This window comes from Giardia intestinalis, chromosome 5 (assembly GCF_000002435.2).
Source record: "Giardia intestinalis strain WB C6 chromosome 5, whole genome shotgun sequence".
Lineage (NCBI taxonomy): Eukaryota > Fornicata > Diplomonadida > Hexamitidae > Giardia > Giardia duodenalis.
The window spans coordinates 1848775-1872973 of NC_051860.1; the positions used below are offsets into that span (position 1 = coordinate 1848775).

At 49.4% G+C, this 24199-nt stretch overlaps 9 protein-coding genes across 9 annotated transcripts; 5 read left to right on the top strand and 4 right to left on the bottom strand.

Moving 5' to 3' along the window:
• Nucleotides 1-576: 576 nt before the first annotated feature.
• GL50803_00137714 (VSP with INR) lies at nucleotides 577-2460 on the top strand (the record flags this gene model as incomplete). Its single annotated transcript, XM_001708069.2, has 1 exon — nucleotides 577-2460. One exon carries the CDS (start codon nucleotides 577-579, stop codon nucleotides 2458-2460), a length of 1884 nt encoding a protein of 627 aa, XP_001708121.2.
• Nucleotides 2461-5129: 2669 nt separating this feature from the next.
• On the bottom strand, nucleotides 5130-7013 carry GL50803_0011470 (VSP with INR; the record flags this gene model as incomplete). Its single annotated transcript, XM_001708070.2, has 1 exon — nucleotides 5130-7013. The coding sequence occupies one exon, from the start codon at nucleotides 7011-7013 to the stop codon at nucleotides 5130-5132; it is 1884 nt and encodes a 627-aa protein (XP_001708122.2).
• A 6077-nt stretch (nucleotides 7014-13090) lies between these two features.
• GL50803_0015419 (uncharacterized protein) lies at nucleotides 13091-15043 on the top strand (the record flags this gene model as incomplete). The annotated part of the gene is made up of 1 exon (XM_001708065.2): nucleotides 13091-15043. One exon carries the CDS (start codon nucleotides 13091-13093, stop codon nucleotides 15041-15043), a length of 1953 nt encoding a protein of 650 aa, XP_001708117.2.
• Nucleotides 15044-15079: 36 nt separating this feature from the next.
• On the top strand, nucleotides 15080-16135 carry GL50803_0011449 (Cytoplasmic tRNA 2-thiolation protein; the record flags this gene model as incomplete). Its single annotated transcript, XM_001708064.1, has 1 exon — nucleotides 15080-16135. One exon carries the CDS (start codon nucleotides 15080-15082, stop codon nucleotides 16133-16135), a length of 1056 nt encoding a protein of 351 aa, XP_001708116.1.
• A 152-nt stretch (nucleotides 16136-16287) lies between these two features.
• GL50803_0011448 (Phosphomannomutase-2) lies at nucleotides 16288-17871 on the top strand (the record flags this gene model as incomplete). The annotated part of the gene is made up of 1 exon (XM_001708063.1): nucleotides 16288-17871. The coding sequence occupies one exon, from the start codon at nucleotides 16288-16290 to the stop codon at nucleotides 17869-17871; it is 1584 nt and encodes a 527-aa protein (XP_001708115.1).
• A 255-nt stretch (nucleotides 17872-18126) lies between these two features.
• GL50803_0011446 (uncharacterized protein) lies at nucleotides 18127-20148 on the bottom strand (the record flags this gene model as incomplete). Its single annotated transcript, XM_001708061.1, has 1 exon — nucleotides 18127-20148. One exon carries the CDS (start codon nucleotides 20146-20148, stop codon nucleotides 18127-18129), a length of 2022 nt encoding a protein of 673 aa, XP_001708113.1.
• A 78-nt stretch (nucleotides 20149-20226) lies between these two features.
• Nucleotides 20227-21723, bottom strand: GL50803_0015418 (uncharacterized protein; the record flags this gene model as incomplete). The annotated part of the gene is made up of 1 exon (XM_001708060.1): nucleotides 20227-21723. The coding sequence occupies one exon, from the start codon at nucleotides 21721-21723 to the stop codon at nucleotides 20227-20229; it is 1497 nt and encodes a 498-aa protein (XP_001708112.1).
• A 10-nt stretch (nucleotides 21724-21733) lies between these two features.
• GL50803_0011443 (uncharacterized protein) lies at nucleotides 21734-22039 on the bottom strand (the record flags this gene model as incomplete). Its single annotated transcript, XM_001708059.1, has 1 exon — nucleotides 21734-22039. The coding sequence occupies one exon, from the start codon at nucleotides 22037-22039 to the stop codon at nucleotides 21734-21736; it is 306 nt and encodes a 101-aa protein (XP_001708111.1).
• A 61-nt stretch (nucleotides 22040-22100) lies between these two features.
• GL50803_0011442 (Kinesin-related protein) lies at nucleotides 22101-24020 on the top strand (the record flags this gene model as incomplete). Its single annotated transcript, XM_001708058.1, has 1 exon — nucleotides 22101-24020. One exon carries the CDS (start codon nucleotides 22101-22103, stop codon nucleotides 24018-24020), a length of 1920 nt encoding a protein of 639 aa, XP_001708110.1.
• Nucleotides 24021-24199: the final 179 nt, after the last annotated feature.

Genomic DNA, 24199 nt, shown 5'->3' on the forward strand with positions numbered 1-24199 from the left:
TGGGAGTCCTCTCCATCAGCTCAGGAGACAGCACGGTCTGGGCAGTGCTTCCCCTTGACTAGACACGGGAGGGCTGACCCGTCTCTGAGTTCTACTTGCCACTCTGTCATGCAATGAAGAACCCTAATGGTACTTAGTACAGGGGGCCAGTAGTAACGCCATGCATCCACCAGATCAGAGTGCCCCATGAGCCTGTCTCTGTTGATCCACACCTTCTACGAACTTTAGTGACTGATGCAATCTTCTCTCGAGATCCTCCGAGGATTTGTCTCTGAGTGTAACTCCCCCACGACAGCTAAGGGTCACGGGCATAACCGAAGGACGAGAGCGATCCAGGGGGAGAGCACCGGCGCATGGGGTCCGCAGGGGCCGGTTCCCAGGGATGCAAGGACGGCAGATCGCTTGCTGTCTAAGCAGTAATTAGATCCATGTTTTGTCATGACGGCAAGGTTGGCACCGGATCAAGTTCTTTGGATCTTTAACACAATATCTGACAAATGCATTGTTCTATTGGCTGAACATAGGATTGCTGACAAAATTTTGTTTCCGCATTGGCATAACCCGAACAGAACTTCAATGTTGTTGGTAGTATTCTATCTTGTGTTGAGTGCTCTCGCGGCAGCATGCAAGCAAGCACAAAATTGTGTAGAGGATAAGTGCGAAATGATCGGAGACACCGAAATTTGCACTCAGTGCACAGCAGGAAAAGTCCCAATTGATGGAGTATGTACAGCAGTTGGTAGTGCCGCTGGTAAATGTACAAAGGCTGAAGGACAAGCAGTAGATGACACTGATAAAACATGTGGAAAATGCGTAGACGCATACTTCATGTACAAAGGCGGATGTTATCTGGCCGGTGCAGCTGGACCGGGTACTGGTACTAAAATGTGCAAGCAGGCTGCTGGTGGCAAGTGTACGCAAGCTGCTGATGCGAAGAACTACTTCATTCCACCAGCAAATACAGACGATACTCATGATTCTGTCGTTTGGTGCGGTGATGAAATAGGCGTAACACTTAGTAGTACTCAGTATAAGGGTGTTGCTAAGTGCCTAGTATGTGATGCTCCCGGTGGCGCTGGTGCTGCAACGTGCACAACCTGTGAAGACGGGTACTTTGGTGCTACTTGTGAAAAATGCCATGAAAGTTGTAGGACATGTGAAGCTGCAGAAGAGAATAAGTGCAAGTCGTGTACAGATGGCTACTTCCTTGGAGCAACCAATGGAGCCGCAGGTAAGTGCCTTAAATGTAACTCTAAAACAGAGGAAGGCTGGCACGGAGTTGACAACTGTGCTAAGTGCACGTCATCTAATACGCAAAACACTCCTGCGACATGCACTGAATGCGTTGCAAATTTCTATCTAAAACCAGCTGCGGATGCGACTCCTTCTAGTTGCGTCACAGAAACGGGGTGCGGTGACGGATACTTCCCAACTATTGTTGATGAGGTCAAGAAATGTATCGCTTGCAGTGCAGCTACAAATGGTGGCATAGATGACTGCAAAAAGTGTTCTCTCAAAACAACGTCTGCGAAGGCAGGAGTAGAGATCGTATGCACTGAATGTAATACTAAATGGCTCAGTCCTCTAAGAGACGCATGTTTGGATAGCTGTCCTCCTGGAACACATGCTGATTCTGGCAATATTTGTCCTTTATGTCATAGTACATGTGCAGAATGTGATGGTAATGCAGGAGCCAACTTTTGTACAGTTTGTTATCCAGGGTTTGTATTAAAGCGCGGTGAAACTGGCAACATGGGCATGTGCGTTCCCGAGTGCACTGGAGAGTACGCAGAGAACTGCGAAGCTGACCAATGCACGGCCGTTATAGGTAGCTCCAAGTATTGCAGCAGGTGTAAGGTTGGATTTGCCCCAGTGGATGGCGTCTGTGTATCGACGGCTTCAAGAGCAGTAACTGGATGCACAGCAGGAAACGATGGGACATGTACGGCCTGCACAGGTACATATTTCTTACAATCTGGTGGGTGCTATCAGTCAACAACGTATCCTGGTAATACCCTCTGCTCTATCGCTGCTAGTGGAAAGTGCACAACATGCGCCAATGGGCAAACAGCAGATAGCAATTTGGGTTCTTGCCCAGCATGTCCAGCTGGCTGCTCAAAGTGCGCAACTAGTGGTAGTCCCAAAGCATGCTCAGAGTGTTTCCCTGGATACTATAAATCTGGGGATAGCTGCGCAAGATGCGATACTAATAACAGCCAAATTACCGGTGTCGCTAATTGCGTAAGCTGTGCTCCTCCATCTAATGGTCAAGGATCTGTCATCTGCTACATAACGCGACAAGAGACCGACGATGGCACTGGCGACAACACAGGTGGAAGCACGAACAAGAGCGGCCTCTCCACGGGTGCCATCGCGGGGATCTCCGTGGCTGTGATTGTTGTTGTAGGTGGCCTCGTCGGCTTCCTCTGCTGGTGGTTTATCTGCCGTGGAAAGGCGTAGACTTAGGTAGTAAACACGTCACTGTATATGGCTTATTACGCTATTCTGCCGGGGCTATCTGAGGATCGCCCAGAGATCGTGTGAGTGAGTCCGCTCCTTTCTGACTAGTCCGGAGACGAGGGTTGGTCATGAATAACATGACGGAGAGTCCTCTCCAGTGATATATCCAGAGCCTGGTGCGCTCCTCTGCCATTTCGCGGGGGTGTACTCAATCCGAGTGTGTGCGTCACTCACCCTGGGATTCAGCTTACCTATCCATTTGCATCGTCCACCAGTGGCGCCTCTCGTTGGTCTTCCTTCGTGGTGGGTGAAGCTCCGGTCGCCGTCCTTTTTTAGATGCCCCGTCTGTCAGGGGCTGCCACCGGGCTCTCCGCTGGCTGGGCCCTCGGTGTCCGGGCAGCTGTGGCTCGAGTCAGCGCTCCCACAGTCCAGTCACCTGTGTCTCAGTGGGCCGGCTGGTGGGTGGGGCGGGGGTATGGGGCGGTGAGGCTGGAGGGGACTGGTGGGACCAGGTGGTGGGTGTTCGTATGCGCCCCTGACCTTTTAGTGGACTGGGGTGATCCCCGCTCTGTTTGCCAAGGTGGTTGTGTCTGATCTTCAACCATCGTTGCACTCCCGAGACAGAGGCACCGACGATCGTGTCGTGTCCCCCTGAGTGAGCGCCTCCCTTGGCCCCTGCATGCCTCGGGCAGTACTGCTCTGTCTGGCTGGTGCATGAGGGCTGAGGCAGACCATCGCAGCCTCTCCTGTTGCTCGCTGATGCTCTGTGACGGGTCTGCTGGGCCCCTGGCATGCCCTGTCCGGTGCCTCGACGATAGTTCACCTCGGGCCAGCAGGGGTGTGGATGACCTTGTGAATGGGATGGGGTTCTCTCATGCCTCTAGTGTGATGACTCAAAAGACTAACACGGTGGGGCATCGGTGACTGCACTGTCCCCGTGGTCAGCTGTGCTGCTCCTGGTGGGTCCTTGTTGTGGAGCGCTGTGTATCATCCATAGGCAGAGGTGAGCCTCCTTGGTCTCAGGATGCTCTACCATCAGAGAGGAGCACGCTGGGGGTCACCCAACATCACCTGCTGTGCCCTCGGGAGTTCCCGGTGTGGTCTACTAACCTTAACACCTCTCGTGGCTCTGATGACCCCTCGGGGAGAGCCGGGGTGTCCTATGCCAGGGAGGCGTGCACCTTCCTGCATGAGCTGGGCCATCCACTGCACTGCCCCCAAGGAGGTCTGCTATGAGAGGCAGTGGGATGATTGACAGCCCCTCAGAGTGGGTGGAGGGCGCTCGTGGTCGTCTCTGTGACCGGGCATCACTCTGATAGTCGGCTCTGTGCCTGCGTGGTGCTCAGAGGTCACCTGTCTGCCTCATTGCCTGCTGGACAGCCGGCCTCTTGTGTCATCCGAAGGCCTCCTCACTCCTCTGGCTGCTGCCCCCTCGGGTCATCGATGGAGACCAGCGGAGTCTTCGGTGGGTCTGGTGCCTGTCTGGGTGTCATGGGGGCTGGCAGCTATCAGGGCTCTGCCACTGCTCACCTGCCTGGAGTGTGCCTCCCTTGGGTCTGCTGTGCTGTAGTGTTTGAGTCCTCTGGTTTCCTATCAGGCCCTGGTTGTGAGGGTGACCCCACCTGGCCCTCTGATGTCCCTGTGGATGAGCATAGCAGCTGTCTGGCTGGGGATCTCTGGTGCCCGTGGCTGTTGCTGCCTCTCGGGTGCTCGGGTGGTTGCCTGGCACTCTCGTATGGGACACAGTCAGCGTGTCCCGAGCAGACCCTAGTCCTCTCTGGGTCATGCACAGTCTGTCCGTGTGTGGATGGTCCTCCTGCACTCAGGTCCATCTGTGCATACTATCACTCAGCCTCGAGAGCAGGCCAGTGCCAGTTACTAGGGCTGCTGTCAGAGGGAGTCGTCTGCCACTACCATCGCTCGAGCAGCCCTGCAGATCAGGCTGGTTGCTGTGCACCCTCATGGCAGGGCTGCCTGACTCCCTTGGTCATCCTCTCTGTCCCGGTGTGCACGGCTCCTGAGGGTTGCCTGGGTGGAGGCACTCACAGACCACGAGCACACAGAGGGATGAGTCACAGGTAGACAGCCCCCAGTCACCACAGCTGCGATCACCCCAGTTCACCGGACCCAGGGGCACATACGAGCACCACCAACCTCAGCCCCCACCAGAGCCCCTCCAGTCCCACCGCCCCATACCCCCGCCCCACCCACCAGCCGGCCCACTGAGACACAGGTGACTGGACTGTGGGAGCGCTGACTCGAGCCACAGCTGCCCGGACACCGAGGGCCCAGCCAGCGGAGAGCCCGGTGGCAGCCCCTGACAGACGGGGCATCTAAAAAAGGACGGCGACCGGAGCTTCACCCACCACGAAGGAAGACCAACGAGAGGCGCCACTGGTGGACGATGCAAATGGATAGGTAAGCTGAATCCCAGGGTGAGTGACGCACACACTCGGATTGAGTACACCCCCGCGAAATGGCAGAGGAGCGCACCAGGCTCTGGATATATCACTGGAGAGGACTCTCCGTCATGTTATTCATGACCAACCCTCGTCTCCGGACTAGTCAGAAAGGAGCGGACTCACTCACACGATCTCTGGGCGATCCTCAGATAGCCCCGGCAGAATAGCGTAATAAGCCATATACAGTGACGTGTTTACTACCTAAGTCTACGCCTTTCCACGGCAGATAAACCACCAGCAGAGGAAGCCGACGAGGCCACCTACAACAACAATCACAGCCACGGAGATCCCCGCGATGGCACCCGTGGAGAGGCCGCTCTTGTTCGTGCTTCCACCTGTGTTGTCGCCAGTGCCATCGTCGGTCTCTTGTCGCGTTATGTAGCAGATGACAGATCCTTGACCATTAGATGGAGGAGCACAGCTTACGCAATTAGCGACACCGGTAATTTGGCTGTTATTAGTATCGCATCTTGCGCAGCTATCCCCAGATTTATAGTATCCAGGGAAACACTCTGAGCATGCTTTGGGACTACCACTAGTTGCGCACTTTGAGCAGCCAGCTGGACATGCTGGGCAAGAACCCAAATTGCTATCTGCTGTTTGCCCATTGGCGCATGTTGTGCACTTTCCACTAGCAGCGATAGAGCAGAGGGTATTACCAGGATACGTTGTTGACTGATAGCACCCACCAGATTGTAAGAAATATGTACCTGTGCAGGCCGTACATGTCCCATCGTTTCCTGCTGTGCATCCAGTTACTGCTCTTGAAGCCGTCGATACACAGACGCCATCCACTGGGGCAAATCCAACCTTACACCTGCTGCAATACTTGGAGCTACCTATAACGGCCGTGCATTGGTCAGCTTCGCAGTTCTCTGCGTACTCTCCAGTGCACTCGGGAACGCACATGCCCATGTTGCCAGTTTCACCGCGCTTTAATACAAACCCTGGATAACAAACTGTACAAAAGTTGGCTCCTGCATTACCATCACATTCTGCACATGTACTATGACATAAAGGACAAATATTGCCAGAATCAGCATGTGTTCCAGGAGGACAGCTATCCAAACATGCGTCTCTTAGAGGACTGAGCCATTTAGTATTACATTCAGTGCATACGATCTCTACTCCTGCCTTCGCAGACGTTGTTTTGAGAGAACACTTTTTGCAGTCATCTATGCCACCATTTGTAGCTGCACTGCAAGCGATACATTTCTTGACCTCATCAACAATAGTTGGGAAGTATCCGTCACCGCACCCCGTTTCTGTGACGCAACTAGAAGGAGTCGCATCCGCAGCTGGTTTTAGATAGAAATTTGCAACGCATTCAGTGCATGTCGCAGGAGTGTTTTGCGTATTAGATGACGTGCACTTAGCACAGTTGTCAACTCCGTGCCAGCCTTCCTCTGTTTTAGAGTTACATTTAAGGCACTTACCTGCGGCTCCATTGGTTGCTCCAAGGAAGTAGCCATCTGTACACGACTTGCACTTATTCTCTTCTGCAGCTTCACATGTCCTACAACTTTCATGGCATTTTTCACAAGTAGCACCAAAGTACCCGTCTTCACAGGTTGTGCACGTTGCAGCACCAGCGCCACCGGGAGCATCACATACTAGGCACTTAGCAACACCCTTATACTGAGTACTACTAAGTGTTACGCCTATTTCATCACCGCACCAAACGACAGAATCATGAGTATCGTCTGTATTTGCTGGTGGAATGAAGTAGTTCTTCGCATCAGCAGCTTGCGTACACTTGCCACCAGCAGCCTGCTTGCACATTTTAGTACCAGTACCCGGTCCAGCTGCACCGGCCAGATAACATCCGCCTTTGTACATGAAGTATGCGTCTACGCATTTTCCACATGTTTTATCAGTGTCATCTACTGCTTGTCCTTCAGCCTTTGTACATTTACCAGCGGCACTACCAACTGCTGTACATACTCCATCAATTGGGACTTTTCCTGCTGTGCACTGAGTGCAAATTTCGGTGTCTCCGATCATTTCGCACTTATCCTCTACACAATTTTGTGCTTGCTTGCATGCTGCCGCGAGAGCACTCAACACAAGATAGAATACTACCAACAACATTGAAGTTCTGTTCGGGTTATGCCAATGCGGAAACAAAATTTTGTCAGCAATCCTATGTTCAGCCAATAGAACAATGCATTTGTCAGATATTGTGTTAAAGATCCAAAGAACTTGATCCGGTGCCAACCTTGCCGTCATGACAAAACATGGATCTAATTACTGCTTAGACAGCAAGCGATCTGCCGTCCTTGCATCCCTGGGAACCGGCCCCTGCGGACCCCATGCGCCGGTGCTCTCCCCCTGGATCGCTCTCGTCCTTCGGTTATGCCCGTGACCCTTAGCTGTCGTGGGGGAGTTACACTCAGAGACAAATCCTCGGAGGATCTCGAGAGAAGATTGCATCAGTCACTAAAGTTCGTAGAAGGTGTGGATCAACAGAGACAGGCTCATGGGGCACTCTGATCTGGTGGATGCATGGCGTTACTACTGGCCCCCTGTACTAAGTACCATTAGGGTTCTTCATTGCATGACAGAGTGGCAAGTAGAACTCAGAGACGGGTCAGCCCTCCCGTGTCTAGTCAAGGGGAAGCACTGCCCAGACCGTGCTGTCTCCTGAGCTGATGGAGAGGACTCCCATCACCCCTTGAATTACTCTGATGCTACCGCTCTATCGTACCAGAAGCACCCAGGCCTGCGGTACCTTGGTCTGTTGATGTGAGTGACACAGAGCTCTCTGTGTTAGGCTGTCTTCATGAGAGACGAGATCCAGAGGGACTGTGCTGGTTTGATAGCCAGTGACCAGGCCCATACTCAGCGTGGCCTCGTGTGGGTACCAGGGTAGTTGGGTGCCCATCCACTGATAAGGGAGTCGAACAACATTTAGCTGCTACTTTCGGGCCAATCTGTGTCTGATCATGGTAGATATGCCGATCGGTGCAAGCGTCCTACCTCTTGATTCATGCATCATGTCACCTGGTAGAGGGCGTGGTATGGTTCTATACACCTCTCTGTGATGCTACTGCGAGAAGTAGATCCTTATTGTGTGGCTACGGAAGCCGAATAGTCTCCGAAGACACCATATCCTTGTGATCTCCAGCATGGCCCCGCTAGAGCCCAGAGCTCAATGTTCACAGGCCAGTGTAGGAAGTGAAAGTCTAGCAACACACACCTTGAGCGGGAGTGCCACAAACATGCATCGGATACGATCCTGCCAAGAATCCTGTAGGAGGCTGTCCTGGACCTCAGTGGTTGGAGAATCTTCAATAGAAAAATGGCTACTGTACTCACTCATTCATTGTTGTGAAGGCTTCCTATCGATGTTTATTGATGCGGGCTGGATGACCTCTGTCCACCTGTAGGACTCGACTGCTGTGCGTTGTAGACGATCGACGAGACTGATATCGCCCTCCATCCGTTGGGTTTATACGAGTGGACGAACTCTGTAGCTGACTGGTTACTATAAGAAAGCCTGCGCCTATGAGGTCACAGCTTGCATTCGATAGGTAAAAGGCTCTATTGGGCCACAATGTTCCTTGCAGGCTCTGCGGGGCGTGTGGCTACCCCCACGCAACAACTGAGATATAGCTCTGCCTAGCTGAGGCTTGCAGGCACGAGCACGGTACAGCTCCTTTCAGTTTATGAAGTCAAACACACTCCAGACGACGGAGATAGATAGAGACCCGGATGCATCCAATGCTAGCCTGAGCTGTTCCAATCTTTACTATCCGAGGAATTAACAGGACCACAGAATGGCAGAGGCCTACCTCATGCTCCTGCTTAGAAGTCTGCGCCTTAGCGAAAGTACGCGTCACGGTCACTGCTGACTACCTGCTGGTGAGTTGTTATCTGCTTTTGAGACCATTAGTTGAGTTGCTAGTTAAATTGAGAAGCAATGACAGTATTACTCAGACAATGAGCCGAGAAAGCTGATGCTGGTTGTGTACCTCCCACGCTGAGCATACCCACTGTGCAGGGCAAAGGATCTAATGCCCTAAGTGGTCAGATGAAGCTAAGGCGCTTGTCAGTAACGATATGCATACGGGCTTCAGCCAGAGACTTACGAAGAAACGCTGAGGAGCCCAAGACCTGCCAGATCTGTATAAGGGACATAACGGATGCCCAGATGATAAATCTATTGACCCTTTTCCTTGGTAGACAGGAGTCTGGCTTGTAGTGGCCGTCTGCGTGACGTATGCCTTTACAGAACTGATGGAAGTACCCATTGATCTGGAAAGGTCATTAATAAATGGTTGCACGAGATAGGCAAGCAGAGAACAGGAGTGGACCACACTATCCTGGCTGATGAGCAATCCAGACTATATAATACGTATACAATCCTTGGCCGAAGTGGAGATGCACCGTAGACTTAGCCACGTGAGCTGAGAGCGCTGCTAGCGATCATCTGCCATGAGAAGACGCAGGTGAGAAATCTGTGGACAGCAACCACGCCGACTGGTACCAGCCTGCACAGCATGCCTCTACAATAGATCCTCGCCAATATGCGGAGAGAAGGTAAACTTCTTCAACTTCAGACGAGGCAGGCCGCTGATAAATATTACGCTGTTAGGAATATATAAAATCAAAAAGCAGCTTTCAACTTATCTGTAGACCCCGCGATCTTTACCACTCGGAGACCAGAGAGGCGCTACAGGCGTCTCTGCTGCAATCCGGGCTAGTAGCTGGCCTCTCTGACGCCAGTCTTACTTCACTGATTCGCTGGTCACCCTATATTCTCCATGCGGACCGGCTCTCCAGAAACCGTTATGCACGGATAGTCTTTTGAGTACCCGAATAACATCCTCATCCGCTGAGGTGTGTCACCAAGGACTAGATACCATAAGGTCAACGCAACCAGAGACAGGCCCCCTCGCAGTCCTGTCCAACACTAGCAGCGAGGATCCAAACGAGTACATAGATAAGTGAGGAGTGTATCATAGCTCAAACCGGTCATCGCACTAAGATCATAACAATCGATGTATAGAGTTCTGCTTTTGGCTTATGTGTGGATTTATGTCTCACCTTGAAAGGCAGCAGATCGTTCTATGGCACCTTTCCTAGTGTTCAGTTGTCATTACAACTGGTGAAATTGCAACCATAGAGACTGTATGCCTTCCTAGAAGAGTGTCCAGTGCGACTAACTGATATTCTTTATTAACAACAGGCAGGGTAGATACTATAGTATCTACACCACCTACTAGGGCGGCGCATGGCCATGCATGCATCAGTAGAGAAGCTGCTGTAATCTCTGCTCAGTCTGTTGGGTAGATGCAGCCCCTCATCGCAGCAAACATGGTGGTGGGCAGGTCGCCTGTGTAAGCTAGCTGATCCGTCCATTCTGGTCTAGCTGCGTGCATTTGGAGGCTGTAGTGCACATTCATGAAGACAACGCACCGTCTATACATACCATGCCTCGTTCTGTGCTATTCACAGGTCTTAGCGTCTCAGAAGTCAAGGCTAGTGCAGAATGCCCCAAACTACCCATCTAGAGGGCCAAAGCTGATACCGCGCATAATACATCATCTTAGGGAGACAATGGCTGCCGTCATTGTTCCGGATTTTTTAGTGTCAGACAATCGACCCCACGATGAGTTTACTCTTCGCAGCTTCCGTCTGCATATCGAAGCTGGCTTCTGGCTGCTCAGGCAGCGGATGAGGAGGTTGTACAAAGCGTCAGTCGCTGGGCTGCCTTCTATCCGCACATGGCCCTGAATGTAGCTCCCACCTATCCGAGACATATGCACTTCTAGAAAGTGATCGGGTAGCATCTAGAGCTGTTCATGATGGGCATGGTCATTATTCACTTAGCTCTGCCCTTTTCCCAACCATCAGGGGATACCTCCCTAGCTACATGCCCCGAAGTACTACATAATAATAGCAAAATGGCACTATCACTCTTTAAGCTTCCCTGACCTGTCGGCAGTGTGCCTCCCAACATCCAGTGCGGCACCACCGGATGAATCTATGCGGCTGTGGATACCTTACAGCATCGCATTCATCTAGCTCACTGTATACCCTATTCTATCTGGGAGCAACCCAGTCGTGCACAGGAGCCCTTACCTCCCACCCAGGGCCCAGTCCAATGCTCAGTTGGCTCGGATGCCCTACTGCACCCTGTAAAGCCTCGTTGAGACCATAGATGTGGTGTGCTGCTGGGCGCACCATCCCACGTCGCGCTGCTATAGAACACTGGTTATCAGGCTGTCCATAGCCCACTACAGGAACTGTAGGACATGACCACACGTAGAGTGCCTGAGTCACTGTGTACGCTGTCCACCGACGTGCCCTGGTACCTGCGGATGGAAACGCGTCGCTACGGCCACACGGGTATTTACACGTCCTAAAAGCTCTCATGCCATGCAGTACAGGGTCTGCTACTTGGCATGGACCCTTCGATACCGAGACTCTAGAAGAGCATCCCAGGCACCTCCAGTCCTGTTCAGAGAGGAGGCACGCTACGAGAAAACTAGCTATTTCTCACTATTGTCTGATCTGGCTGGAAGTTCGCATGAAGATTCTCACCACGTGACCAGCACAATCTCCTGTCGTCCAGCCACGGTAACACTTTGGGGTATTAGAGTGCAGCTCACGTGTTACCTTTATCCCCTCTAGAGAGTCCAGGTTGTGAATGTTCTTGTAGGAGAGAAGCCCGTGACCCGAGGGCAGTTGTTCTTCATCAAGGCGTCTTCGACGCACTTGACAATCTGATCCCTGTTAGAGGCCTTCTGGTGGCTGTTGCTCATATATCAACGACCCACCAGTCTGACAAAGCACACCTCATTTGCTTCACGAGGTGCTCTCGCCTCTTTTGACTGGGGTTCTATAAGAAGGGTCTTTATCATCCCTGAGCATGGCTATGGGGTGGGTGCTGAAAAGGATGTCCCTCTCCTCTTCATTCCCATCCCTTCACGCAGTTACGCTCTACACTCGATGTTTGTGTTGCAGTGCACCTGGACGGCTCTCTGACCTCGGTGGGTTCAGTGCAGAACGAGCATATGCTCGAGTGACTACCATCTGGTGCCACATCAGCACAGAGTGTTTCGTTTTAGCCAGATGTCTCCTACTCGCCATTCTGGTGCTGAAGCATTTGGGGCAACAGATGATGGGGACTCCCCCAATCCTGGTATCCTCCAGCGTGTGAAACGCCCCCAGGTTCTTAAATGAGGCCTGAATTAGCTCTATGTCCCGTGTCAAGCTCTCACATGTGCACCTAAGGCTCCTGTTCTTGCTATGGTGTCGGAGCATCTCCCTCGAGAGACCAGCAGCATCCACAGTGTATAGGTACGAGTCGGAGTCCATGCGGTCCTCACAAAGCATCAGCAGACGCATGACTCCTATCGGGGCAGTCAGTGACTGGAAGCCCTGCCTCCTCTGGAGCACAGGATCCGGGGAGAACGGAGCTCCATCACCTGTTCTTGTCTTGTCGATAACGAAGGCCATCTGTTCCAGGTCTTGATTACATAGCTCGCAGTCTACGTGTCGATTGCTGATCCCTATCGAGGTCTCCCAAGAGCAAGAGCTAGGAGTTGCATCTAAACGCCTCCAGAGGACTTGGAAGGCCTTCTGATCTCTCTCAGCGTCCTGGGGATGTTGGCGTAGGCGTCATCTGGTGCAGCATGATGTAACACAGCCTGTAAGCTATGGAGGTGTGGAAAGGGAAATGAAATGCCTTATTTGGCGTATGAGACTCCAGTTGAATGAGCCTGAGGCGGGAGGCTTCCCAGGACGCGGCGTTCGGTGCCTTGCCCGCGGCAAAGCTCTTCAGTCAGGAGGTGCAGGCGTGTCTTCCATAACTCCTGGCGCCATGGACAATACAATAGAGGCAAGGCGGGCCTCAAAAGGCGAGATAATGCGTTCATGAGCCACTTCCCATTTGACGACTAGCCCAGCTGGGGAGAGGGTTCAGTGATAGCGGCAACCGTCTTAGAAGTCCGCCACACGCTTGCTCTTTAGTAGGGAGATCGACTGGGGCGGCGAGCGCGAGGGCCCTCTTCGCCTGCAGTACCATCATCCCGCCAAGTGTCTGCCGGATCCCGCTTCGAGTCGTTTCTATCGGCATGCGGATCCGGAGGCTGCTGCAGGTGAGAGGGTCGGGTATCAGGTCGCCGCGGAAAATGGAAAGTGAATGTAAAAAATTACACATGGAGCCTCAAAGATTGTCCTTAGAGACATGGATTTTTCAGTTAGAGCAAGGGTATGATGAAGATCTTGCTAGTGTAGCACCAGAATATGTCAAGGCCAAAGGAGCTTCCGGGGAATCTAGCTTTTTACTCGCCTCTAACATGCGCGCATTTCGAGCTTTGAAATGCCTTCTTACTGCTCCACAGACTGCTCTATCACAAGATGAGCTAGAAACTATTCTCCGTACTACTATTTTCGAGGTGAATAATCGACTTGCCTTCAATTGTCTTCGTATTGTACTTGAGATAATAACTAACCAGGCTGAAGAACATGGAATCACTCTTCACTCGCATACTAGCGTACTGCAGGCACTCAAGATGGCAGAGACGCATGGGAACTATCGGGCGATGTTCTACCTTGCTTCCATTTTGGATGATGCACCTGCACTACTTCGATATTCCTATCTGTTCACAAAAGACCCACTGAGCTTACCAGTTCTTAAAAACTATGACTCAAAAGCCCAGTCTGTAGAGAAGGCTGAGGATCATCTCAACAATTCTAAGTATCTCGCTAACGTACTTGAAAAGCTAGAACAGCCCGAGGATACTTCTACTGCCTATCAGCTTTCTCTTATTAATAGTGTATTATCGTTTTTGCAATCTATAATTGCGTGTCAGCAACCTTCTACCATATTCCCCAGAGTTGAAGAAGCCATTCATCAGCTACTGCAACGTGATTTGCCCGACACCCTAGGAAGAACCATCTTCTCTATAGTCTTATATTGCATACAAAGCCTGCATAAACGAGATAATATAGATAATAGTCAAATCACCACTACTAGCAACATCATGGATCCCCATATTTCCGTTGATACATTGCTTCAGTCTGACTCATTAAAAGATCAGCCATTCTCATGCACTGAGTCCTTCATCAATAAGAGAAGAGATGACAAGGGCATCTTGTCTTACATAAAGACCCTTAACACTAAAATCTATACACATGAAGCAGAAATTCTACAATTACGGAAACAACTGGAGACGGTTAGATATAGACACCGGGAAGAGGCCGAGATCAATGGAAAGTTAAATACAGCCCTTTCTGAACAGTTAAAAGAGGAGATAGACAGGGCCATGATGCTGGAAAAGCAATCGTTGGAGAAAGATAAGGTGATTTTATCTATGCGTGAACTCTTAAAAGGCTGGATGAGGAACTTAAATACAGTACAGAGTAATGCAGATAGTAAAGCTAGTTGTGAACTACTTCAAGATGGCAAGAATCTGTTGGGATACAATAGTGATGAGTTATTCGGCACCGGTACTAGTTTGAAGGAAAGTGCTGTGTTAGCAGAGAAGTACATTGACTCTATGACGAGTAATCTTGCAGGTATTAACGATTCGCTGAAGAAACTTGACAATGAGAAGCAGTCCCTCTCTATGATGCAGAAGCACGTTCTTGGTCTGGAATATGAACAGGAGCAAATACTGAACAATAGAGATGACCTTAATACAGAGCTACTTGAAGCGGAGCTACGACACTATAGAAGGCTCTATTTCAGTCTAAAGGCACACTATGAAGCGATGGTAAACCTTTTACCAGGGGACGCAGCTGAATTGGCGAGCGATGTCCTAAATAACTTAATATTAGAAGGTAATGAAAGACATCTGGAATATTCTAGAGGTAGCAAAGACACTAGTGTTGAGCCGAGCGATGAACTAGGAGCATCTGGTCAATTATTTATGGATTGCAACTCTGCATGGAACGAACAAAACTCCACGTGGCGTAGATACATGAGTGATGGCGAATACCAACGCTATGTTGAACGTGCCGTGACTCCAACGGGCCTGTCCACAATCTTCCGGCATCAGACTGCGCCCGGCCCAGATTCTAAATCTGCCCAAATCCGGCCTTGGAGTGCAGTACTGCGTGGAGAGAACAAGGAAAGGAATAAAAGCGCTTCCAAAAGCTTCCACTGATTGAGTGGTACGTCTTCGAGTAGATTTTTTAAAGCCATGAACTGTGAGGGCTGTGGTACTGGGACACCGATGATTAGGCACTCCATGACCCTTAAGCGCCTCTGCAGGAAGTGCTTTCTCCGTGCAATCGAAGATGAAGTTCAGCGAACGGTGGAGATGCACAGCCTGGTCCGTCCGGGCGAGAGCATCGCTCTTGGAGTGAGCGGAGGAAAAGACTCGAGTGTTATGCTTCATATTCTACACACCCTGCGGCTTCGTTGTCAGGATGTCTACGATGGTGTTCGCTTTGTTATGGTTGCAGTCAACGAAGGAATCCAAGGCTATCGCGGCGAGTCGCTAGCGTGTCTTCAGCGCCTCCATAAAAAGTATCCGTATGAGCTGGAGATAGTGGGCTTTGAAGAGCGATACGGACGTACGCTAGACCAACTTGTCAACACTGTGAACGGAAATTCATGCACTGATACATTTGCCCCACTTAAGGCCGATCTGGAGGACGTTAACGACACGGGCCGGCCACAGCCAACGGCGAAGACAGCAACTGCCTGCTCGTTCTGTGGTATCCTCCGACGAAATTCTCTTTCTTACGGGAGTCTCCAGACACAATGTACAAAGGTGGCTACCGGGCACAATGCTGACGACAATGCCGAGACCGTTCTACTGAACTTAATCAGAGGTGACGCTGCAAAGCTAGTAAGGTGCAGCGAGCCATTATCTGACTTGAATCAAGGGGTGGCACGCATAAAGCCCCTCTGCAATATAGCACAGCGAGACATTGTCATATACGCCCACCTACAACGCCTGGACTACTTTAGTGTGGAGTGTCCTTATGCAACAACGGCACTACGCGGTAAGCCAAGAAGCTTCCTAACCAACCTTTGTACCAGACCAGCGTACAGCGACGCGGCTCTTCGTATAATTCGGTCAACTCGGAAGCTGCGCCTTAAGACCACACATGAGACCCAGAAGCTCACTAGTCTTCATCTGTGCCCCTCGTGTCAGAGTCCTGTCTCCACAACTCGCTGCCAGTGCTGTGACATACGCACGGCAAAGACTGGGGACGACCTTAAGCGAGCCGCCAAGTGCAGGCCATAATCTAATCAGGGCGTCTAATTTACATTCGATTCACAATTGTTAACAGCTTACTCAAATGTTTACTATGGTTAGTATGATTAATATACTTAGTCTACGATCTTATGAATCAAGTAAACGCCGTCTTGTAAAACGTACACCTGCAATAAAATAAAATGATCAATTTAAAGGACAAAGCAGAGCAACTGATAAACGACTGGCTGGACCTGGACTTCTGGCCGGCCACTAGGGCCAAAGCACTGGAGATGCTCGCTAATGAGTCGTATGCCCAAATACAAAAAGACTTCGATCCACGAAACAGGCTTGAGATACAATCTCATGGCCTTCAGGGGGATTATGGGCCCGGCTTCAATAAGCTTAACGAGCTTGTGATTGCTCAGACGGCGCAGTCAATCTATTACTATTGTCTAAGAGTTATTGGAGAAACAGAACTCAAAATACACGGTATTGGAATAGGTTATGATTGGTCTCCACATGCCAAGGACTTTGCCAAGGTAAGCGCTGCGGTGTTCTTACTGTACGGGGTGCGGGTCTATATGGTCAGCGAGCCGGTATCCGCGTCATATGCTGAACACCTGAACAAGCATTACATGTGTGGGTGCGGATTTATGGCCACGGAAACACACATCTCGCGCACAGAGTGCCGGTATATTATCTACGGAATTGGCTATGGCTCTGCTCTTTCTGCGCCGCACAGCACAAATGTGAGCGAAATGATTTCAGCAAGCAATAGCCACATTTTTGTCCCTCATCCGGGGCTCAAGTCACTTGACAAAGTTCTGGAAAAGGGGATCGAAACACGCCTTCTTGTAATGGTTGACCAGGAGCATGAGGTGTCAAAGGTCTATCATAAAAAGCTCAGGCTTCTGAAATATTTCGATCGAGAATATCGCGAAAAGACTAAGCGGAGCTTCCGGATAGGGTGTTTCCTAATAGGATTGTACGATATCTGCAAGGTGACCAATATTCTTCAGAATCTATTTCAGTTTTCGACGGATGCAATACAGTCTCGTTTCGTCTTTCTTGAGAGTGTTCAATCTAATGCTGTGCCCCCAGAACAGTGCATTGCTACCGCTTGCAAACAAGCTAATATAATCAATTCCCGTGCAGAAGCCGACCGGGTACCTCCAATTAAGATTATCATATCTATAGATATTAACGCAGAGGCGATTTGTTTAGCAGAACTGATTGATTCCCCTTCATCCTCTGCACATTGCCAACCACAGTGGCACATCTATCGCAAGGAAGATATCAACACCTTTGCCATGAATTGGTGTGTAGAAAACCTCAATGGAAATCCCACGGTTCTGGCACGTCTGAAGAAGCACAGACTTACCTATGGATGCAGCACATATCCACCTAGTCACTCTATACAGACTGACAGTCCGAAACTCATAGCAGCTCAATGCAGTGGTGCAGCTTGCAAGAGTGACTCTAGCAATAGCAGACACCCATGGGGCCTTTCCAGAGAAGAAGAGGAGGAGACTGAATGCGGCGCGGTGTGTGGGCGGTACCAAGGATTCCAGAACACAGCTGAGGAAATTATCACAGCAAGAGACGGAGCAATAACATTCGGCGTTCTCGCAGAGCTACTAATAGATCTGTATGAATTTTCTGGAACTGGAATTAACATTAGGAGGCCAGCTAACGAGCAACGCAGCTCCAATACGTTTGGTGGATATCTTAGCAGCTTTACCCAGGGTATCACGCCACAAGCATGCCAAGTTGAAAGCGTTTAGATAAGGACCTAAATCTCCAATGATTCCTTTTGAAAAGGAAAACAACCCCTGTCAGTTAAGTTTGGCAGACTAATATGCTGTAATGAGAGGAAGTATGCTACTTACTGTGGTCCAGCATGACTCTCACAGGGTGATGCAGGGACAATTCTTTTGTGGCGTTCAGCCCGTTCTTGAAAACAGCTTACAGCCAATTTTCTTTAACAAGCAAAGTTTAGAATAATTTATTGAATAAAAGATATGTTGCAGAGTGCTTACCTAATCATGAGGAACTTTAGAGAGTCGCTGTTGGCGGAGAAACTGGAGTTGGGCACGCTTGGCTTCACGGCTACTTTGGTGACCGTTGCTACAAGGTCCGATTGCAGATGCCAGGAGAAGCTCTCGCTTGTGTCTCTCGAGAAGTGCTGAAGACTCGTCGTGATACATGGACATGGCAGCCTTGATGTCCTGCTCTGTATCCGTAAAGATCTCTATTCCCAATTGCATCTCGGCAGTGAATTCGTTGGCTATGGTCAAGATCGCGTCCTTATCTTGAAGAAGTTGCTGCCTGAGAACAGTGAACTTCAATGCATGCTTCTTCTTAAACTCCACCAGCTCTGTCGCATGGCGAGCCTTGATTGCGGTTAGGTCCTTTCGAGGGGTCGCTGTTCTGTCCTGTGTGCACAAACTTGGAGGAAGAGCCGTTGCCAGCTCAGGAGGAAGAATGTCATGTACATGGAGCTTACTGTGTGTAGTCCCTGTATTGATAGTAAACGAATGGTTGTCTTTCTCAAGCGGGTAGACATGGTCATTCTTGAGAGTTTTGACATCCGGATCTATGCTACTTATGCTTATGTCATTAAGGTTCGTGATCGTTTTCTTCTGCGTCAGATCTTCACTGTCGAGGGAGTTTGCATGAATCTGTGGGGTTTTAGAATGATGAAATCGTTCAGGAAGTTCCATGCGTGGAGTTCTTGGCGTCAGACAAGTAACTTTTGGGTTTTTGGGGCTTCGATCGACAAACAGCAAAAAGATCGAGGATCTTCTGTCAGTCTGTCGCGCACCGCGCTGCACATTATCTTCATCTAAAAGTGCTAACTGAGACATCTGGCTCATGGCTTCCACAGAGCAAAAGCTAAGTCCGCCAGCAACCTCGTCTACGGATTGCTCAGTTGCAGTACAAGAGCTGGCAGATGCAGCGCTTGCAGCGAGAAGACGTGTGCTAGAAATGAGGCATCCAACCTCGTCTCTGAATGCATAAACATCGTCCTGATTAGGAATCGAAAACCGCAGTGTCACATTTTGGTCCAGATTACTTTGCTGGGCTTCACGAAGCTTAACATGAAAGGGGGAATTGATGGAGAGAGAGGACATGCTAATTCCAATTATAAGTAGACACTTGCGGTAGCTGAGTTGCATCTTACTGAGAATATCATAAGGAAGACGTATTAGCCCTATGTTCGGAAGCATAGTACAGAGAGACATACGCCCACAAAATATTATGCCTTCGCCTAACGAAATTGACAGGTTCGTATTATCATAGCTTATTGTGCCACCAGAATAGAGAAGATAGCGCACCTTAAAGACATCCCCAGAGCCTATAGTCCCAAACTCATCATTCATAGCACAGATGAGAGTGTTTATGGTGCGTAGAAAGTTCATTTTTGTCAAGGAATTGAAGTGCATCTGTATAGCCGGCGAGAAGGCGATAGCACTAACGTCAGGTATGCGATTCCTTATTCGAAGAAGAATCTCAACCAAAAGAATTTGAGTAGAATAGTCTGCACATGCTCGTAGCTCTTGCCGAATCATGTCTGCCAACTCTCGTAGCACTTCCGTAGAGAACTGGACACCATGCTTTAATATCTGGGCGATGAGAAAAGCGTATCCTGCTTTAATGTAGTCCTTAGACGCCTGTGCCACAAATGACCCTAGCGCAGGAAGAAGTTGGGAGACTACCTTTTTAAGCTGTGGTGAACAAGATACCATTGCTTCCATGACCTTAAAGATGGGAGGCACGCTATAGACAGCATTGGCCTCGCTTAGATTTAATGCAGAGCTGCAAAAGGAAATGAACTGATCATTCTCAACGAACTCTCCTGCAAATGCTGGATTCAGCCCGAGAGTGGTTAGATACTCGGTCACCCCAGGATATGTTTCAGGGTCTGAAAGCATCTTCCTGGCTCTGCCATATGCCATCAGGCTTTTGGATGCCGAAAGAACATGTGGGGTGTCAACAAGAATCTTTTCAACCTCATTAAAATTACCAGCTTCAAGCTCCTTGATAAAGCGCAATGACATTCCCTGCGGATATTTTATTATTAATGGAGCAGGGATTGACGCCGGGAGTCACCACAGGGAATCCAGAATTTAAAGTTCTCAAGGCGGTTCAGATGGAAAGTAGTCGGCAAGAAGCTGGTTTGCCATCTCTGAGAGCTCGATGTTTGGAGAACATGTCAAATCATGTATGATAGTTAATGTATCTAGGCCTATGAAATGCTCAGTTATCAATCCATCGCTTTCTTCAATGAGACAGCGGATTAGGTGAAGGCCGGCTAAAAGTGTTCTATCCTGAGATGTGCGCAACGACATCCGCAACCCGTGGTCGAGAGCACGTATTTCGTCAACATCGTAATCTAGTGACACCAGCGGTGACTGTGAGAGTCTTCCCCATATAAGAATAGAACTGTGGACAATCTTTGTAGAGCTAGTGCACAACCCTTGCATGATCACTTTTCGCAAATTATGCCCCATAAGGACTGATAACATAAGATCTACCAATGACAAAGATTGAAGAATATTGTAGATTATCTCGCGAACCTTTAGGTTAGAAACAAGCACACTATTGAACAAAAACGGCACGAACCGTGAGTTAGCATGATGAATGGCCAAGGCCGTCTGCTCATCGTATGTAAGGTTACGAAGGAAGTATAACCCCGGTCTACAGCTTGCTAAGGGAAGCTTGTACAAATAATTAATGACATGATTAGCAACTCCTTGCTCAAGAAGGTGTGTGCGGATAGATGCAACGGTTGGTAGATTGTACGAGGATGTGATAAAGTGATAGATCCAGCAGCAATCATCAAAAATAACGGACACAGTTGTCGAGTACATCACGTCAATAACGGCAGGGATGATTGGAAGAAGGAGCTGGTGGCACTCGTCCGTTTCAATATGCTGTGCTAAGTTACCCACAGCATAAATCACGTGGTGTTTAATCCGCATGGGGAAGGCGGGCTTGATCAAAATTCCGTGAAATGTAGCAATAAAGCCGGTTTCTATGGCAGTGAAAAACAACGCTTCGTCCTTAACATCAAAAAGGAACTGCAAACAGAGAAGAATTGCACCCAGCAAATCTTCATCTAATACTTCATCAGAAGCCACTTGATCCAGGAGTAGCTTCAGCACAGGGAGAATATTGCAATTAAAAAGAGTAGAAAGAGAGCTGCCATTAGCTGCCAAACAGTTGATACATTGGAGGCAGTGGAGTCTTATGGTTCGATCTGGAGAAGCTAGTTGGCGGATAACCCCATTGATTAGTGTGGGAAAGTGTAGAAGAAGAGACACGGCTGTTTCATTGCCGAGCTCTATAACAAGTTCAGCAAGAGAGTTGACAAGAGGCTCGTAGACATCAGTGCCGTGGCGAGAAGGATCGAAGACAGGAGAGGCCATTATTGGATTGCACATAGACAATAGGGTAGCTTCATCGAGTTGCGTTAACTGAGTATTGGAAGAAGTAGACGCTCCCTTGGGATGCTTAGAAAAACCATCGCCAGTAGAGTCAGGGAGGCCTGAAAAAGGCTGTGCTTGAGTTTCCTTCCGCAGATCTCTACGGTGAAAAAGGTCTCGAGAATCTGCAAGGTATATCCGCCGCATAAAACCAGTTCTACTTCCGTTTTTTAGTGTAATCAATTTTGCTATTATAACAATCCAAACAATGATAGCTATCTCCTGAAAGCAAGGAGCAAAGCATGCACACTCTTCGAGAACAAACAGCGCAAATTTCTGAACAACTAGTGCAATGAATCATACTGCAAGACGGGCAAGCCTTTTTAGATTGAGCAGATTCACCACAGACTCGGCAGCGCCAAACAAATAGCGCCTCGTCAGTACGCATTAGTGAGTCGTCAAATTCACTGGAGTTACGGCACATTTCTGCGATAAGACCGTCTGCTCCAGACCTGCGCCTCATTTCAATCTCACTATTTCGTTTTTTGAAGAGGCAAAAACTACAGTGAAATTTTGAAGCTTCGATGACTTCTCCATTAACAACTGAGGAGCTCCAGGCATCCCAGCTACAGGGCAGTCAGAGTGTGTCCAACCGTATCCGTGTTATAGCAAGAGTTCGACCCTTTCTCCCTGGAGAAGTAGTACCAAACCCGGCATGCATCACGGCATCAAACAACGTAATTACGGCCCGTGATCCCACCAACTCAATGGTAGTCACATCTCATCCATTTGATATTGCGCTGGGGCCGTCTTCCACCCAAGATAACGCTTATGAAACCATATCTAATGACATCTATCGCGTGATGTGTGGCGTTCCTATGCTTCTTTTGGCATATGGAGTCACATCTGCAGGAAAGACATACACTCTTTTTGGAGAAGGAAAGGACACGGGCCTCTATGGGCGGGCAGTCAACGATTTGTATCGGCTCATTGACATCTCAGCCATTGCTAAGTCTGCACTGGTGAGCATTTCAGTGGTACAAATATATATGAATAACGTCATGGATCTGCTGAATAAAGGAGAGCCTCTCAAACTCCACGGCGCAGGGACGGATCCTCTTCCCGGAAGAAAATGGATAGATGTCGATTCTGCAGCCAGCTGCTTGTCTCTGACTCGACGTGCCTTACAAAACAGGGAGATGTCATCTACAGCACTGAACACAATGTCTTCGAGATCACACTGTATCGTTTTCCTTCGAATTTTAGATACTGCCACGGGCCAGGCATCAGGGCTGACAGTCGTCGACTTAGCTGGTAGTGAACCACACATGCCCGGGGCATCTAAACAGGTTCAGCAGGAATCCAGCTTCATCCGTACGTCGTTGCTAATGCTCGATCGGGCTATGAAGGACCTGAAGAGCCTCAACTGCACACGGACGACCTCTGTGAGTTTCCGCTCTTCTCCTCTCACTATGGCTCTGCGTCCATATCTGCAGCCTGCAAGCGATTTCTCCCTTCCGTGCAACGCAGTTATCTTTCTCAATCTTCACGGAAAGGTAGATGGGTTTTTCAGTAACAAAGAGACACTCCAACTCGGTCTCGTCGCCAAGTCGGTTAAGAATTATTCTAAAACAGCTTCTCGCCTCGGCGTGCTTAGCACAACGGCGGCGTCCATGGCTGGGTCCATGGGCAAGTCCCTTTCGCGTTCTTCTCGCGCTCGCCCCACCGATATTGCTATAGAGGATGGGGGCAGTCTTCCTAGTCCAGAAATTACTGGCACTATTTATGCTACAGCAGATACAAACATTACGCTATCTCAATGCAGTAGTGCACAGGACATTACTCGCTTCCCTAATTGTCCTACTTCTCTTGTGATTCAAGGAGACAGCATACTTATACCAATCACGTACTGGAACAGCATTCTAACAGAGTTTGAAAACCTGGCGACTGCATTGGCCAATGCAAGCGGGGATATTCAGGAGGAGCTTCAAAATGCCCGCCAAGAGGCAGTCGCCGAAATGGCACAGCTCATGGAACTCAACATTGCGAAGGAACGTGAAACTCTGTTAACCGATATCGTTGAAAGGGACGCAACTATTAACAGCCTTCAGCAAGAACTTGTCATAGTGATGGCAAACAATGATACACTATCAAAGCAGCTATATGTCACTAAGACAAAGCTTAACAGTTTTCAGGCGACAGTTGATTCACAGCAGAGCAGTCAACGCGGCACATCGAAATTTGGCGATCCTGTATTCAGCACATCTATCGATAATAATCTATTAGATCAACTAAGATCGTACAGGGAGGAGAACTATCAACTTAAGCAGCGCCTATCAGAACTAGAGAGCCAGTACAGACGCTCCGTCTCTCAGTTGGACTACATCAAAGCAGAGCTGCAGCGTGCATCCACCGATAGCACGAGGCTGTCCATACCCTCTAACTTAATGGGGCTTCCAGACACAATGACCAGTACTCCTCGAGATCTCTCTAAGAGCGAGTAATCAAATTTATGCAGGGCAATCTCTATTACAAAGGTATCTTTAGAGAGTACTACTTTTGTAAGAAGCATATAGAACACCTTTTATTTACTTATATTTACTTATTACGCACTAAGGATAGAATCTTGGCAATCCAGTCTTACCTTTTGCCCAAAGATAAAAGCATTTGTTAGGATAACTTT